General features: G+C 39.5%; 1 protein-coding gene across 1 annotated transcript; it reads right to left on the reverse strand.

The window, feature by feature from the left end:
• Window positions 1-362: 362 nt before the first annotated feature.
• On the reverse strand, window positions 363-13891 carry gpr63 (G protein-coupled receptor 63). Its single transcript, XM_038280806.1, has 2 exons — window positions 13647-13891; window positions 363-2398 (listed from the first exon to the last, which is right to left on the reverse strand). The coding sequence occupies exon 2, from the start codon at window positions 2200-2202 to the stop codon at window positions 1072-1074; it is 1131 nt and encodes a 376-aa protein (XP_038136734.1). The 5' UTR covers window positions 2203-2398; window positions 13647-13891; the 3' UTR covers window positions 363-1071.
• Between the last annotated feature and the right edge of the window lie 4160 nt (window positions 13892-18051).

Here is an 18051-nt window from a genome sequence, read left to right on the forward strand (position 1 = left end):
ATCTAAACCTAAAACTAATACGTTTTCGGTGATTTAATGAATTTAAGTTTAATCAGTAAAAAAAAAATAAATAAATCAAAATATTTCGTCATGATCACTTAGTCTGGGAGCGGCCATTTTTGCCCAAATATAGTAACCCCTCCCTCCTGCCATCTTCCAGCAGTGACGTCACGGTGCAGTAAGCCTAGCGCCAATTTCCATCAAACTTCTGGCCAGAGAAAAAACCCGTAATATGTAGCCAACATTTGGAAGAAGAATGTTTTCAAGATGACTTGGATAATAGCGCGTTGTGACAAACACCAGATACAGCACTGGGACTTGATCAAAAGCCGATACCGCACCGTGACGTCAGAAACCAGTAGGTGGCAGTAGTGTTCTTTGACAAACATGGATGCCTCCAGTAAAGCACATTCACATGAAAATTACTCTGAATTAAAAACACTGATCATTTATTGAAAAGTATGGAATAATTTCATAATTAAAGTTCTTTTAAAATTTCGAATTCTGAATCTGACCGGACTTTTCCTTTAAACATAAGGAGGGCTGTGCTTCAATAATCTAAAGGAATAGGTGAATGAAGATGATTAAAAATAAGCTTTCAGAACTTAAAAACCTTAATGGACTCATACAGGCTCCTGGATGAGACAAAGCCACTGTGCCTTAGGTTCCAGAGGTCAGCCAAATACAGAAAATGAAAAATAAATAAATAGAAATAACCCAGAATGTAACTGTTCTAAAAAAAAAAAAAAAAAAAAAAAAAAAAAGGTGTTTGGATCCCTGATTATTTTAGGCAACATTCAGTCTCGAATAATTTCAACTGGATCTCAGCAAAGCTCTAAAATCTAACAGCTGTTCTTTAAAGGACCTGACATTTGCTATTGGAACCAGAACAAAAACAGCAACAATATGTGCAGCGTTCTCCCTTCAGATTGTTAGACTGATTCTAGGAATCCCATCCCGCCTTTTCAACGCAGTCCCACTTTCAGCCTGAGCTTCTACAGAGAAAAATAGAGAACCAAACAACAAAGCAGGGTAGATGGGATCAATGCCAGCCGAGTGGATCGTCTGCTTCTAAACCACGGATCGATTCTCCCCACATACGTACACAGCACTGGGCTGTATGCGCCTCTTGGTGTTGCCCGGCAGCTGAGGAAGAAACTTGAAGTATTTGGGCATCAGGTCGAGGCAGGCATCGCGGAACTTTTTGATCCTCCAGTAGTAAATGAGAGGGTTCAGGGCAGACTTGAGGTAGCACAACCACAGGAGCCACGTGCTGACTTGGAAAAAGCTGTCTTTGCGGTAAAAACCCAAACTGAAGGTGGTGACCAGGCTGTAGGCCGTAAAGGGAGCCCAACACACTGTAAACACGGAGAAGAGGATGAGGATGGTGGCGAAGGCACGGGTCTTAAAGCTCATGTCTATGTTCATCTGGAAAGGCCTCTGGAGGCTCAGCAGGCCCAGTTTGCTGGCCTGGCTCAGACACATGCTGTCCGGGTGGCTGTGGATGCGGATGGCGTTATGGCGGATGGTGTTCAGGATCCCCATGAACGTGTAGAGCATGACCAGGAAAGGTATGAAGAAGAAGACTAGCATGAGGATCAGCACGTAGGCGTGGTATCCAGGGTCAGAGCTGTAGCCAAACACGCACTGGGGGGCCCTGGGGGGGATCTGCAGGGGAGGGGAGCCTACAGCCAGAGGGAAGGAGATAACCAGGGAGAGGACCCATGTCACTACAGTGAGCAGCTTAGCTCTCTGTGGGCTGAGCTTATCTTGTTTCTGGACGATAATCAGAAATCGATCAATGCTTATTATAAGCAATATGGCTCCTCCCTCCATCACAAACAACCAGAAGAGCATGGCGGACACCCGGCAGAACGAGTCACCAAAGATCCAGGAGGTGGTTATGACAGTGACTAGAGCAAACGGCATGTTAAGGATGGCTAGCATCATGTCCGCAAAGGCCAGGTTGGCCAGGAGGATGTTGATGGCGGAGCGCATGGCGGATCTCTGGTACACCATGAGGCACACCACGCCGTTCCCTGCAAGCGCCACCAACAGGACGGCCACCATCACAAGGCTAAAGAAGACCTGCAGAGGCAGGCCCACACCTGCGGGGGTTTCTGACGACTTCCCCGTCGGGGTGACCGGCTCTGGTGGGGACCCGGAGCCCAGGGAAGCGTTGGCCATGGAAACGTCCTCCATCAGCAGAGTCTTTGGCGGGTTAGAAGCCCCATGAGGTGGCGGAGACGGCTGTTAATGTCCCATAGTTCCATAGGAGAGACAGTGGAGGGAAGCCTTCCTTCCTGGAGCGAGTGAGCATCACCAGAAGAGAACTGCCGCTAATCATGGTGATTTAGACGTTGACGCCGTTCCTCCACAGCTTCACAGCTGAGTAATCCTAGAACATAAACATAGAGGAGGGTCAAGGTCAATCGGATCACATTAAAAGAATGTGTCTGACTTTTTTTAGAGGTACATACAACAGCAAGAAATCTTCCTCCCCTTATAAGGAGGCATATTAGGCCATGGCGGCGTATACAAAACGCAACAAAATTTTGTTTAGTATAGCCGGTCGGCCTCTTCCTGTTAAAAGGGAGTTTTTCCTCTCTACTGTCGCTATAAGCATGCTTAATGTGAGGGATTGCTGAAGAGTCAATGAGTCGATGCAATCAACTGGTTTTCAATAAACTTTGAATCAATCTGACTGGATGATCTGGTGAACTGTAAAGTGCATTGAGATGACGTGTTGTGAATTGGCGCTATAGAAATAAACTGAATTGAATTATACACTCTGTGTATAGAAAATGAGAATACAGTTTGTCTAAGTCTAAGATATTTCAGCCTTTTTTCATGATCGGGTTATGGAGGGAATTTTGTAAGAATTGTTATAAGAAAAGAACAGAGATTAAGTTTGTTGTTTGTATTTTTTTTTTTACTAAACTTTCCTTTTTTTAAAGTAATTTTTCCATTTTCTCTTTTTCAGATTGAGTTTTAGAAACAGATTTATTTTCAAATTGCATTTTACAGATCAAACAGTTGCTCTTGACCAATAAACAGTGTTGTGGCTAATGTCAGGCAAACCGATAGAAATGCATCTTCGTCCCTCAGTCCAGAGAGTGTGCCAATCCCACACCGCCCCCTACGCCCTACCCCTTCACTACCAAGTGTCCCTCCCAGGCGCTGTGGAGGGCGCCTTGATTGAAGGGGGGGGGGGGGGGGGGGGTATAAATGAGAACGGGATGGTCTCTTACCTCCAACTGAAAAGGAAGAAAGCTATTGCTATGGCAACACAGTGAGACCCTAGCTGTAGCTCTGTGGCGCAGGAAGACATGACATCAAACATTTGACACTTTCTTAAAAATAAATCTAACGGTCATCTAAAACAATTTCAAAGAGGACCTACTATTTTGCGATTAATGATGTTTGTTTTCTTTTTCCAAATTTGGAATTTTCTGTTTGGGATTGGGCCAGAATGTTCTCTAGAAAATACAATTTGAGAAGAATTTGATTCATAAAACTTAATTTAAAAAAGAGAAACTTAAAAAGTAAAAGAGACAATAAATATATGTATTGTGTTTTTTTTAAGAAAACCACTGTTAAAAAAATAAATAACCTGAGAAAACAGCAGTTACTTTTTCACTTTTTTTTTTTTATCAAGAGGTTTTCCATAAGTTCCATAACTGGATTGCATTTTTTTTCCACTTTTCCATTTAATGGACATATTTTAAACTAGAGCAAAGACTAATAAATCACAAAAATGCTAAATAATAAGATAACTGAAGGAACACCAAGGAAGAGTTAAACTAAGAAGAAATTCAAAGTGATCTAAATCTGAACAGCAAACACAGAATAACATAAATATGAGTGCAACTGCAAACAAAAAGTTAAATGTTGAACAGAATCAAAGACAACATAGATAACTCCAAATTTCCTTTGAATTGATGAGAAAGTTGTTGATTCTCTCAGATATTTGCAAACCGCAGTGGGTGAGACGCAAGGCAGAGCCATGCCGGGTTGACCTATCAGTCCAATAGGGGTCAACGCATTAGACCACCATGCACATCCACGTTCCTCTAACCCCCCACTAGGGTTGTCACGATACTAAACTTTTCAACTCGATACCGATACTAAGGAAAATATTCGATACTCGACACCATTTTCGATACCACAAGGATAAAAACAAAGACTCCAAAAGTCTACAGAAATATATTCATTAATAAATAAAATACAATAAATAAACACAATAAAGGTTGTATGCTGTGCACAATATTAAGCAAGCTTGATAAAAAACTTATAAAATTCAAATTAAGTGTTCCTTCCTTGGCTATGCTTTGCACACATAACAATGATACTAGCCGAACCGGTTAAGAAACTAAAATAATTCTCAGCAGCTGCACCTCTTACAAAAACAAAGTCTGAAACTGAAAAGTGCACAGAATTATTCAATCACACAGTGTTCTGAAAGTGTATTGTCCTCTATTCTGCACTTTAGATGAATGACTGCTTAGGTGCCACTGGTGGTGGCACTGTATCGATACTTTTAAAAACGAGTATTGTATCCGGATACAACATTTCAGTATCGATACTTTTTTGAGTTTGGATACTTTTGACAACCCTACCCCCCACTCAAAGGCTAAAGGAGTTCCAGTTCATTTGTCATGTCATTCAAAACTAAAAACTGCCTTTATTAGAATCAATTGCATTTGCAATATGATCTAATAAATTAAGAAAAACTGTTGGTTATGTTAAATATAACGAGAGCAAAGTTCTATCTTTCTTACTCCAGTCCACTAGGTGGCAGCAGAACGCTTTAAGAGGCTTAGCTGCCACACAGAAGGGACGAGAGAGTTTCAGCTATTGAACAGACCCAGATGTGAGCTTAGAAGCAAGACTTTAAACAGTATAATCCAACAAAATGGACTCTTAACATCAGCTTTTACTGAAGATGAACGATGGGGTCAAAAGAAATCTTAAAACACATTTATGCACTTATTTCAATAACGATTATTTACTTAAAGTAAAAAATAGATATAGTCAAAGATCATTTCATTATGACGAAATCGAATTATTACGAAATCTTAAGAAAAAATTTCTAATTCTGGATCACGTCCTCCACCGATTTAACGGGTCTTAACCCTTTAAAGTCCGATCCAAGAATAAAACAACACAGAAAATTTGTTTTTTTTTGGTTTGAAGTCCTTATTTGGCCTTTTAACAAAATATGTAAAAAGAATAAACAGAAATAGATTTTTGATATTAATAATCTATTACTATACAATAAGTCAATATTATCTTTTGTGTAGTCTTCTGCCCTCTGTTATCAGGTATATCTGATTGTGTACAATAGGATTTTGAGCAAAGTTTTTGCCATAAATTATGCAAAAGGTGTCAGACGCAAAACACTGCAGAAACCGTATGTATCAAATATGATACATTTGGCATTACAGGGTTAACATGGGCTAAGACATTGCTAGACACACACAAGAAAAAAACCTCAAGAATCCATCATAGCTTTACTGTCATTTTGTAAGCAGACAAACCAATGCAGAAAAATTAACTGCTAACAATAATGGTGGAGGAATCTGAATCTGAAACTATTTCCGCGTCAGTCGGTGTAACACAGTCACATGGAAAACAAAGAGAAAGTCAGCTGTGCTCTCGGAGCGGTTTATCTTTTATTACCCAGGTAAGGTGTTTTAGATACAAAGCTGTGCTGTGAGATAAACATATGGAAGAACTGGCTACGTTCCAATGAGTGGAGATAAGATATTTGTGCCAGTGTTTTCTGACAGCCATTGTTCTACTGAGCACCAGTTCAATGCTGCAATAAAACCCCTCTAAAGGGTAAACAGTATATGCTCTTATTTCTCATAGCCAGGGCTCAGTGGAGTGGCTCACCTGCTAATGTATCCAACCTCCGGGACAAGTGGAGCTTTATTGTAGTCTATTGCAGTTGATACTTTCCTGATCACAGGAAGGAATAATGACGTGCAGGCTTGCTTATCTGCTGCGATATCTGGGTATGTAGTTGATTAGCAGTTCGGAAGGACAAAGTTTGGATCTAGAACTATCCGAGACGTCCTATTTGGCATAAGTCCTGGTTTTTGGGAGAGCGCTCTAAACAATGACGGCCAACATTGAGTTTAAGGCAGAAACGACATTTAAAATCTAAGGATTACTCAGAAAGATTGTTTGGATCTTTAGGATGTCTACATCCTACTGGAGATTGGATCAGGACGTAGCAAGTCAAACAGGGAAACCCAGGAATTTACCTCCTTCTCATTGTGGGAGATTCCCAGGACAGATTCTCTAGCAAATCTGAGGTCTCCTTCTCTATGTACCTTAACCTTTCCTTTTTGAACTGGTAAAAAGTGGTTCCTAGAATTTGGGATGGGAGGCAGAACTTTTAGTTATCAGGCTCCTCTCCTGTGGAACCAACTACCAGTTTTAGTCCGTGAGGCAGACACCCTGTCTACTTTTAAGGCTAGGCTTAAAACTTTCCTCTCTGATAAAGCTTATAGTTAGAGTGGCTCAGGTTATCCTGAGCTATCTCTATAGTTATGCTGCTATAGGTTTAGACTGCTGGAGGACATAGGGACCCCTTTTTCATCATTCTGCTTCATTCTATCTCTATTCTCCCACTCTGCAGAATCTGTTAGTTCAATCTCTAACCTTCTGCTCCCTCTGCTTTTTCTCATAGTAGCTTCATCTGGTCTGTTCCTGTTTGGCTGTGACTCCATCCTGGAGAGAAATATCAGCTGTGCTGCTGCCATCAACACCTTTGTTCTAGATGTTGGAGATCGGCCTGTTTTCCAGTGTAGTCCTGTTTCTCTGACTGTGACTAACTGGATGTGCTCTCTTCATCCTCTGACATGGGAGCTGGCTCGGAGCTCGTCTGCCTGGCTGTGTGTTTCCTGGACGGGGCCGCCTGTGGAGCTGGTTGACAGTTGCCTAATGTATCTATGCTTTTTTTTCTATGTCTACTTCTGTCTCCTTGAACCCCAGTCGGCCTCGGCAGATGGCCGCTCACACTGAGCCTGGTCATGCTGGAGCTTTCTTCAGGTTCAAAGGTTCAGTTTTTCCTCTCCACTGTCGCTACAAGCATGCTTAGTGTGAGGGATTGCTGAAGAGTCAATAATTCGATATAATCAGCTGGTTTTCCTTAGATGAATCAATCTGACTGGATGATCTGGTAATAATAATAATAATGAATTTTATTTATCATGCACTTTACATTTGATTTCAAATCTCAAAGTGCTATCTGGTGAACTGGAAAGTGCCTTGAGATGAGATTTGTTGTGAACTGGAGCTATAGAAATAAATTGAATTGAACTAAACCACTGCCTCTAATAAAGTCAACCCTGCACAAGAAGCTAGCTTCAACTTCTCGCATCCAGGATCTTGGTCTTCAGTCATAATCCATATCGGAATTAGAAAATAGTGTCGCACAGAAAGAAATACAGGTCTGAGTGCAGAGACATTAGAGGATCCTCTAGTTTCCATCTGATCTGAGAAATACCTTAGTCTGTAGATTTTGATGCAGTTAATAAAGTCATCTGCAAAGAATAAGGTAATAATAAGATATCAAGCACAGTCAGGGAGTGAGGATTTGGGCTAAATTTTCCACCACAGGACCGCGTGACGTTGCATAGAGTGAATTATCTACATTGTTTTATTGCATAGAATTACTGTATATTGCAAATAACACTTTTTGTAAATGGAAATAAAGAAAAGTGTGTGCACCAGATATGAGGATTTAAAACACAAATCAAACAAAGTTTTTCGGTTACTTTGCTGATTTCTCAGATTTTTGTTTATTTCAAATTCGATTTTTTTTAAAATAATTTTCATATTCTATTCAAATTAAAAAAAATTTCACAATTTGTTTCCAAAACCTTTTTTCAGATCCAGTTTTAACAATTATATTCTTTTGAAAGAACACTTTATAGATCTAACTCTCTTTAAGCCCAATACTCTCTCTTGCCAAATAAAATGTTGCCAACATCCAGCTGACCAATAGAAACATGAATGTGATCTGTAAGAGTCAATCTGAAAAACAAATATATAAAAAAAATTATAATAATAAAATGAAAATAATAAAGTTACACTCAGAAACATTTTTTTTGCTTAAGAAATCTGTAATTCGGACCTAGATTACAGAATTACTGACAATTGTGATATATATTCCTTCTTTTGCACTTTTTTGCACATTGTTATTATTTTGCTTTAAATCTGTAAGCATAGATATATAGTTACATAAAGTTGTATTGTATTTCTATGTGTTGTATTTTATTTCTTTAGATGATGAATGCGTGCAATATGTTTTTTGTATACCTGGAGCGTGTAACGAAGACAATTTTCCCCTGGAATCATTTTAGTATTCCTGATTCTGAAGTATTTCCAAATTCCCATTTAGAAAATACATAATATGAGTCCAGCAATAATGGAATAAAATTCACTCCATAGAGTAGCAGTCATTGATTTAAAATCCACTGATTAAAGAAATCTTTTAGTGACACATGTCTAAGGCTTGAAATGGGACATGTTAAAGGAGAACGATCCTCAGCAAAGCATCAATCCACAACAGCTTAAGGAAACTTTAAACTCCAATTAACTGAATCTACAAGGAGAAGAAGAGTGGGCAGATTATCTGCACAATATGAGAGGCAGGAAAAGGTCGCAGAGAAAAACTGTGGGCTGTTGCTGCAGAAGACTCCTCTGCAAAAGAACGAATAATTAGACAGACTCCGCTCTCCACAGTCATTTCCATCTGAAACAGCTTTTCCTCAAAACTTAGACCTGGTCTGCGGCCCACCTGACTTTTTTTTTTGTCTTTGAGTTTGAGACAAAACCTATTCATTTCCATCAAAGCTGCCAGAACTGTAAACAGATGCATACGATCACTGCAGCCTTCAAGACCCTGAAAATGGAAAATCCAAAGACGGCGACACAGAGAGGCGCAGACTGCCATCCATCATGGTAGTCAATGACATGCTGCCATCCTCAGGGCACCAAGCCTGTGAGAGAATATGGTCGACCACTGGGGCGGATTTAGCATTAGGCAAAACTACACAGTTGCCTTGGGCACCAAGTTCCTGGGGGCCCCAAAAAACTCATTTTATAACTCATGTACTGTATGGTTAATACATCTATTCCTTATTTGTGCAAATTGTGTTTTTGATAAATAATCCTTTCACTAAAAGCCATCAGAACGCTTATAATAAATTCACAGTCCACCGTATTGGATCAGTCCATTTGCTGCACATGTTCAGAAAGGTCCAAACAGACAGCAGCAAACCATTTGAAAACAAACGACGCAAAGAGAAATGTTGCCAACTTAGCTCTTTTGTTGCTATATTTAGCAACTTTTCAGACCCCTCTATCACTTTGATTGCAAAAAATCGCATAGTGCCAAATGTAGTGACTTTTTTTCTGCTACTGGAGACTTTGGCGACAACATCTAAAAGCTGTCTTTGCCTAGGGCCCCAAATTTCCTAAATCGGCCCCTGTCGACTACAATATCATATCACAATAGCCTGCATCACCTGGCTAAAACATGCATTGCTGATTCTGTATCTCTCAGTGGATCTAAAGGAATGAAGCATGTGGCTTGATGCCCTAAGTGAAGGTGATGCATTAATGAATGCTCCTCCACTAACACCAATTCAGATTTCCTATTTGAATCTTGATGTTAGAGCGAGTTTATAGAGCTGGACTCTCATGCGCATTCTCTTCCTAGTCGTCTCCTGATTATCTTATTCTTATTTGGTTTAATCATTTCAAATCAAGAGAAGGTCATATTTCAGATTTTTGGGCATAAAGTCCATTTTTGTGTTTTTTGTGTCTGTATGTGGAGTAAAACTCTGGAACTATGGAGCTAAATAGATTTAAACTTTCACAAATACACAGACACAAATACAAGCCCCACCTCCACAGCCAGATTCCCGCAAGCATAGAAGATCCACACAGTACAAGATCCACACACAGTACAAGATCCACACACACAGCACGATTCCCGCAAGCATAGAAGATCCACACACACAGCATGATTCATACAAGAATACAAGATCCACACACACACAGCACAAGATCCACACACAGTACAAGATCCACACACACAGCACGATTCATGCAAGAACAAAAATATCCACACACACACAGTACAAGACCCGCCTCCACAGCACAATTCCCGCAAGCATACAAGATCCACACACACAGCACAAGATCCACACACAGCACAAGATCCACACACACACAGTACGAGATCCACACACACAGCACGATTCACGCAAGCATACAAGATCCACACACACACAGCACAAGATGTACACACAGTACATGATCCGTACACACAGTACATGATCCACACACACAGCATGATTCACGCAAGTACAAAAAAATCCACACACACACAGTACAAGATCCACACATGCACAGCACATTATTCACCAAAGTATTTCTCGTCCATAAACAATCATAAATTATATTACAGAGTACCAGTGGTCTTTAAACTTTAATGCAATTCTGTGTGGATTTTTGAGACTTATGACGTGCCTCGATCAAATGCATATTTTTTATCAGGGGATGATTTGCAATCAATCACAAGAAAGTAATCCACGTGGGATGACTATTTGCTCTGCTCCAGTGTTCTGTCAGCTCAGCATACTGCGTCAGGCCAGCATACCCTTAGTAATTCACATTACATAGTGTCCTCTGTTTCCGCTCTCCATACATCCAATCACGCGGTTTTATTTCACGATTTAGTCAGGTTTTTGTAGTAGTTTGTACATAAAATGACAAATAAAATCATTCACTAAGTTCCTTACACACATTAGTTTTAAAAAGCATTGCATGTCCGTTAGATGAGGATCTTATTAAAGAATGATCGGCATTTTTTCACACAGAATTAAATATTTATAGGGAGAGGATTCTACAACCCAGTTTACAGGATATGAAATTTTTTTGTTTTTAGTTTGTTTAATATGAGCAACATGCGGATCTTTTTATTTTCATTTATTTATTTCTACAGCACATTAAGATCTACTGAAATTATTTTCAGAGTACACATAAATAGATTAATTAATTCCACGAGGAAAAAGGAATTACTTTAAGATTAGGATTCACTCAGTGATAGCAACCTACTGAGCCTACAGGCACAATCTGAAGCCTTTCTATGTGACTGATGGCCGCAAATAACGATCATGGAACATATGGAACAGCTTAAGTTTTTCTTTTTTTGTGTTATTTATATATGACTCATAAGTTTTAATTGTTGAACTGGCTTTCCCTTGTATGTTTCAATGCATGTAGTTGCCTGAAATGAATAAATAAAATATTTAAAAAAATATTTAGTTGTGCAGACCAAAAAAAAAGATATAACTGTCAAAGTCTGAAAACTGTTCATTCAAATACTACAAACAGCCGACATCATGAAACCATTTTAACAGGAACAAATGAAGCCATCCTTTGGCTTCTTATGGTTTGAACTAATATTGCAGAAAGGATAAAATAGTTTTAGAGATGATTTTGAGTTTCAGTTGAAATTTAGGGGCCTGTAGTCACGTATAAAAGACCAGCAAAAACCACATGTTCATGTTAAGATGAGGTCATGCAGACCAAGCTTTCATCCTTATAGTGTTTATACTGTTGAAAGTACATTTTTCTACCGGGTGCGATCAGCAGACATAAACATCCCTGTACGCCGTCGCCATCTGCTCCCTCTTGGCATCCCACATCTTTAGTACTTTTTTCACATTTGAGCTCAGACTTTTTCCTTTTAGCACCTCTGCCTGGTAACCTCACGAGGTCTTGTTACGGTAAATACAGAAAAAGCCTATGTTTACAAACAAACGAAACTAAAACAGTCTAAAGCACAGAATTGATAGATAAAAAAAAGAACAGGGCCCTTTAAAGGAAAACTCCAGTCAGCAAGGAATAATCAATGAATCATTATTTATACCTAAAACTAATAACTTTGTGGTGATTTAATGAATTTAGCATTAATCGGTAAAAAAAAAAAAAAAAACTATAATTTTCGTCACGATCACTGAGTCTAGGGGCGGCCATTTTTGCCCAAATATGTGATGTCACGGTGCGGTAAGCCTAGCGCCATTCTCCCCGCTTTACAAGCTAAATCAATGGGAACTACTAGACACATCTGCAATCATCAACAATTATTGAAGATTTCCAGAGGACTTCACCATTGAAATTCACCAGAGCTATAGTGAAACTGACAATGCCCACGTGCATGGCAGCTGGATGCTGGAATACATCGGGGAAAAGTGAAAAAAAAGAGTTATTCCACCTTTCTGATTCCTGATCCTCCACGGACGGGTTGGTCGTTGGATCGCCAACTTGAAGAGGGAGGATTTGCCATCGAACTTCTGGCCAGAGAAAAAACCCGTAATATGTAGCCAACATTTGGAAGAAGAATGTTTTCAAGGTGACTTGGATAATAGCGCGTTGTGACAAACACCAGATACAGCACTGGGACTTGATCAACAGCCGATACCGCACCGTGACGTCACTAACCAGTAGGTGGCAGTAGTGTTCTTTGACAAACATGGATGCCTCCAGTAAAGCACATTCAAATGAAATAACTCTGAATTAAAAACACAGATCATTTATTGAACAGGATGGAATAATTTCACATTTAAAGTACTTTTAAAAGTTTGAATTCTGAGTTTGACCTGATTTTTTTCTTTAAGAACTCCACATGAAAATATTTAGAGTAAAAGAGAAACTAAATGGCATATTTGTAGGTATTTGGAAGGTGATGGCCTAGTCGTTAGAGAAATGGCTTCTGCTCTGAGTAGGTTGCAAGTACCCAGTTCGATCGCCACAGATTGCCACTCTAGGTTCCTGAGCACTGACCCTTAACCCCACACTGCTCCCTGGGTGCCGCACAATGGCAGCCCACTGCCCCACAAAGTGATGGGTTAAAAGAAGAGGTCAATTTCTCCAATGTGAGATCAATACAGTTCAATTATTATTATTTGTACTTTATCAGATATATTTTGTCAAACTAATTTCCACGTTGTGTATTTTGGCTTCTAAAAGCATCTGCTTGTTAATTCAGAAATCTTCACACCCCTGCATCATTTAGAGTAACAAGCGTTGGTCTGAAGCTCTGCCCTGCTGCGCCGCTATAGGATGAAGGTTCCTTCTGCTTTTAATCCCATTGTCTCCCCAAACCAAACCAGCTCCTCTGTTCCTGCTGTAGAACTGCATCCCCACAGCATGATGCAGCCACCACCGAGCTTCACAGGTATCTACAGTCATAAGCCTGGAATAAACCATCTAACATCTGCCTTCCCTTCAACACTTAGCTTCATAAGTCATTAAAAATGAAAGCAGTGCTTCAGCAGGAGCTTCAGATGTCAAACAGGACAGTTTTAGTAGAAGCTGGTGACTGAAGCAGGGTTAAAGTTTCCTCTGTTTCTCCTGCTTCAGCTCCCAGCCTGGAGCAGCTGCTGGTATCAGCTACCAGCTCCATCCAGGCCTTCACCCCATCCCACCCCATCTAACCGCTCAAGAGGCTGGCCTGCCGGTTGTCATGGTAACCGGTTGATTAGGTTTGATGTGACCACAGCGGTAATCCATCCCACCTCTAATCTGAGCGGGTTCGGCTGATCCAGATGGATTACCTGCTGCTCCTTCCTCCCATGGTGGAGCTGGAGGATCGGCCCCTGCTTCCCAAACCGAGCATCTCGGTCCACATCCGGTGCAGATTAGGATTAAGATGAAGTCCTCCAGATGTTCGGCTTCATTAACGGAACCGAGTCGAGGATGAGCCCACCTCCACGGATGGAGATGTGGATCCCTGCTCCCCCTCTGGCCGGAGCTTTGTTTCCACAGCAACCTTTTTCTATTTTACCTTCCTTTGTTCAAAGATAATATTTGTTGGGTTTTTTTTTTTTAATCCGGGTCTTTCTTGCTGGTTTCTGATCATCCAGATGTTCTCCAAAGCTGAAAGCTGCAGGATCAGAGAGGCAGAAGCTCCTGCTGATCAGAGCAGACTCTTCCTAAACTACTCTCACTGGGGGAACCAGCACCTTTAACTTCCTGTTTGTTATTTTCAAAATAAAAGTTCTTACATTTTCTGATAATGGTTAAAATGGCCTGAGTGTCGCCCATCGGTCTCAGGGTAGGGTTTATTTAGTTTTTAATTCAATTCATTTCTATAACTCAAATTCATAACATGTCATCTCAAGGCACTTAACAGTTCACCAGATTATCCAGTCGGATTGATTCAAAGTTTTCTATCTAAGAAAAACCAGTTGATTGCATCGACTTATTGACTTGAAGGCAATCCCTCACACTAAGCATGCTTGTAGCGACAGTGGAGAGGAAAAACTACCTTTGAACAGGAAGAAACCTCCAGCAGAACCAGGCTCAGTGTGAGCGGCCATCTGCTGAGGCCGACTGGGGTTCAAGGAGACAGAAGGAGAAAAAGAAGCAGATATATACGAAAGGTAACTGTCAACCAGTTCTACAGGCGGCCCCGTCCAGAAAAAACACACAGCCAGGCAGACGAGCTTCGAGCCAGCTCCCAAGTCAGAGGATAAAGAGAGCACATCCAGTTAGTCACAGTCAGAGAAGTCTACAGAACATTTTGCCAGATTTTTTTTTTCTTAACTTTGAGACAGGCCTAGATGTTGTGTTATATCAGCAGGAGTTTTGACCTTTGAACTCTCTCTTGGTAAATTTAAACCCCTTTATTGTTCCACAATCGGGAAATCCACTCTGTGCATTTAACCCATCCTCTTGGGGAGCAGTGGGCTGCCATTGTGTGGCGCCAAAGGAGCAATCAGGGTTTAAGGGTCTTTGCTCAGGGAGCCAGAGTGCAGGTTGTGGGGATCGAACCGGGTTCTGCAACCTTTTCAGAACACAAGCACACTGCTCTAACCACTAGGCCAACACTCCCCACTACCACGTCTCTTATTTCACTTCCTTATGGTTAAATCATGAACCCTTTCATAACTTTCAAAAGAAAGCTGCAGTGCTTTGGATGTTGTTTGAGGTTGTTGGTGGCTCCTGGATGAATGGTTTATGTGTTCTTGGAGGGATTTTGATCAGCCAGGCACATCCACTCCTGGGAAGGATTACCGCTGCTCCACGTTTTCTCTGTTTGCAGATTATGGCTTTCACTGGGGTTTTCTTATCTCCAAGAGCGTTAGAATTGAAAATGACTTGGACTGTGTTTTTTTATCTTATTTCCATTTCCAAAACATCTTTCTCGCTTGCAACACTAAAATCCCTCCATAATTTAGATAACTGGTCGCATTTGGTTATTACAAAAAAGTAGAAATGTGTGCAAATCTACAGGAAAATAATTGAAAGGTCAAAATCTGAAATTTCCCCAAGTAAGATCATAAAGCGTTAAAGCAGGAGCGATTCTAGGAACAGAGGTTCAGGGGTACTGGGCACCCAGAGAGCTGAGATTCATTTATCTGTTTTATACACACATTTTTGAAAGTTGTTCAGTGAGTTTTGCTAATAACTGACTTCATCATTCACTAATGCATCATATCTGAAACCTGAAAAGCAAAGCAAGAAGCTTTCACAGTAAATCAACTAATTTCATAGAAACTTTTGAATCAGTTTTCATGAAATGAGTTTTCTCTTTTGTGTCCCAAAATTATTTCCATGATAAATGTAAAATGATCTGCTGAATGATATGTTTTTCTTTGCCAGGATAACAGTTGCTGCTAGTCTGTCTGTTTTCTTACCTGATTTTTCCTGACTTTTCACTTTCAACACACCTTGCTGCCCCTTGTGCACCTCTCCTTCTTTAGACTGGCAATCAGAAAATGGATTATAAATTAAAATAACTAGAAACTGAAAAAAAATTATAATGATTTATTAATGATTTGGTAAATTTAAATATTGATATTGAGTTTTGGTTTTAAAGATAATCAAAATAAAACTGTCTCAGACACATCACACTCGCTGGTGAACATTTCACCAACACACCATCAATAGGTGCAGAAATCTGACTGAACATTTCAGAAACACCTGAAAGCAGCGTTTTCCTCAAAGCGCTGGTCAACATTTTAGTTGAGGAGCTCCATCAGGCTTGTTTACTTGTTTTTTTTTTTGTTATTTATTATTATTTCTGATGAACCAGAACATAATTAAAGCCAATAGTGTTATTGGAATCCAGGAAAAGACCTTCTTACCTTTGGAACATAAAAAAATATGGATATTTTGATGGCAAGAATGAATGTCAATGTAATAACAAGAAACACCAACTTTGCCGAATATATTAAGAAATATTACAAAAGAGCTTTTAGAAGAAATTAATGAAAAACACATTTTTTTTTACCTTAGAGGCATTAATGCTGATACTGGCACTTACATTTTTTAGTTTATATACCTAAATATAATTGTTGACTAGGCTTATTAACTTTTGAACTTTTCAATTAGCTTTTTACCCTTTTTTCTTAACTTTCTTAACTTTTTTTCAACTCAATTTCCAGTTGGTAATATATAATCCAAGGGCTTATCTAATTGGTCAAATGTCAAAATGTAGCAGCATCTTTGCTGTATGGCTGGATATAGATCTTATGATTGTAGATCTCACTGAGGGGTATGCGAGTGATTGGGTTTAATAACCAAATATTGTAACGTTTTTACAATGTACAGCTTTGTTTGTTTTTTTATTGTAAAAAGCGCATACAGTTTTAAAAAAACAACTCATATTTATTCAAATTATGGTTGCTTCAGCAACCCAAAAATATGCTAAAAAAGCCTATGTGTTAAAGACAAATCTGAAATCTTTAAAATAATATAAAATAAAATGTGTTGGCAGACGTTTGTTGTCTTATTGTGAAAGCAGGCTTGGACTTCCGGTAAATTCTTGGCCTCCTTTGTGTTCCTCGCTAACTGACGGAGAAATCCACCAAAGCGGAGCCCTGACGTAGAGCAGCCGAATCACGGCCTGGACCAATAGGAGGGACGGATATCAGAGATGTGGGCGGGTTCTGGTTCGGAGGAAAGGCTTGTTTTGGCCATAAGAGGAGGAAGCCCGATCAAGCACAGAACCGGAACCTATTTCTGATACATAACATCAATTATTCGTCTCTGAACTGTTTAACAGGTTTGATGTTTTCACACGTTTTAATCCCCTCCTGCTCCAATAAATAAATAGATAGAAACACTTTTCCTGCTGTTTCTAACAGGTGAACATTGCAACCCTGGGTTTAATGGGTCTGGGCCAATAATTGGACTAAAACCGCCCTGACTTGTCTTGGTAATTGTAGGGGTGATTGTTTGCCAGGCCAAACATCCAATTAAAGCTCCATTAAGTCACTACTAAGGGGTCAAGTTTTCGTACGCAGGCAAAAGAGGGTTCAATGTCCAAACTTGATGATGGTTTATTTTCTTTTTTTGTCAACAGTTACAGAGTTCAATCTTTTCTTTTGTCCTACCTCCCTTGATCTGATAAAAACCTTTGGCCCCAAACCCAAAGTGTCTGTTGGTCCTTTCCCAGGCCCCTACACTTATAGAAAGTGGACTGATCCACATCGCTTGCTATCACACCTCACAGCGAAACATAAATAAGAAAAATAAAAGAGCAAAGATAAATAGAATCAACAATTATTAACCTGCAAATAAACTGTAAATAATAAAAAAAATATATATAAATGTAGGAATTAATTAACACAATGCAAATGGATGAAGAAATAAAGAATAAATAGCTCCAACAGTAATGTTTACTTCAGCAGAGTGCTTTAATGGCCTACTCAAAGTTTGGACAGTAAATCACACAATTCCACACTGGACAAAATCAAAATCTAGATAAGTAATTTTTTGCTTTTGTTCTTGGATTGAGGTAAAGGAGACATTTTGCCAATGGAACAAGAATATTTACACTTAAAATGAAAATTTAAAAAACCTGCATTGTCTTATTTCAAGTGCATATAATCTAATTATCTTATTTTATTTTCTATTGGGAAAATATCTAATTTAACTACTCAAATTAAGGATAAATCACTTAATTTAAGAGATTTGTACTTATTTCTAGGGCTAGGGTTTTAAAAGCCTGTG

Source organism: Cyprinodon tularosa, unplaced genomic scaffold, assembly GCF_016077235.1.
Source record: "Cyprinodon tularosa strain WSP-4 unplaced genomic scaffold, ASM1607723v1 ctg1647, whole genome shotgun sequence".
Lineage (NCBI taxonomy): Eukaryota > Metazoa > Chordata > Actinopteri > Cyprinodontiformes > Cyprinodontidae > Cyprinodon > Cyprinodon tularosa.

Excerpts from the sequence above, each read along its gene's own strand:
- gpr63 (XM_038280806.1), bottom strand. The coding sequence starts at position 2,202 with ATGGAGGACGTTTCCATGGCCAACGCTTCCCTGGGCTCCGGGTCCCCA.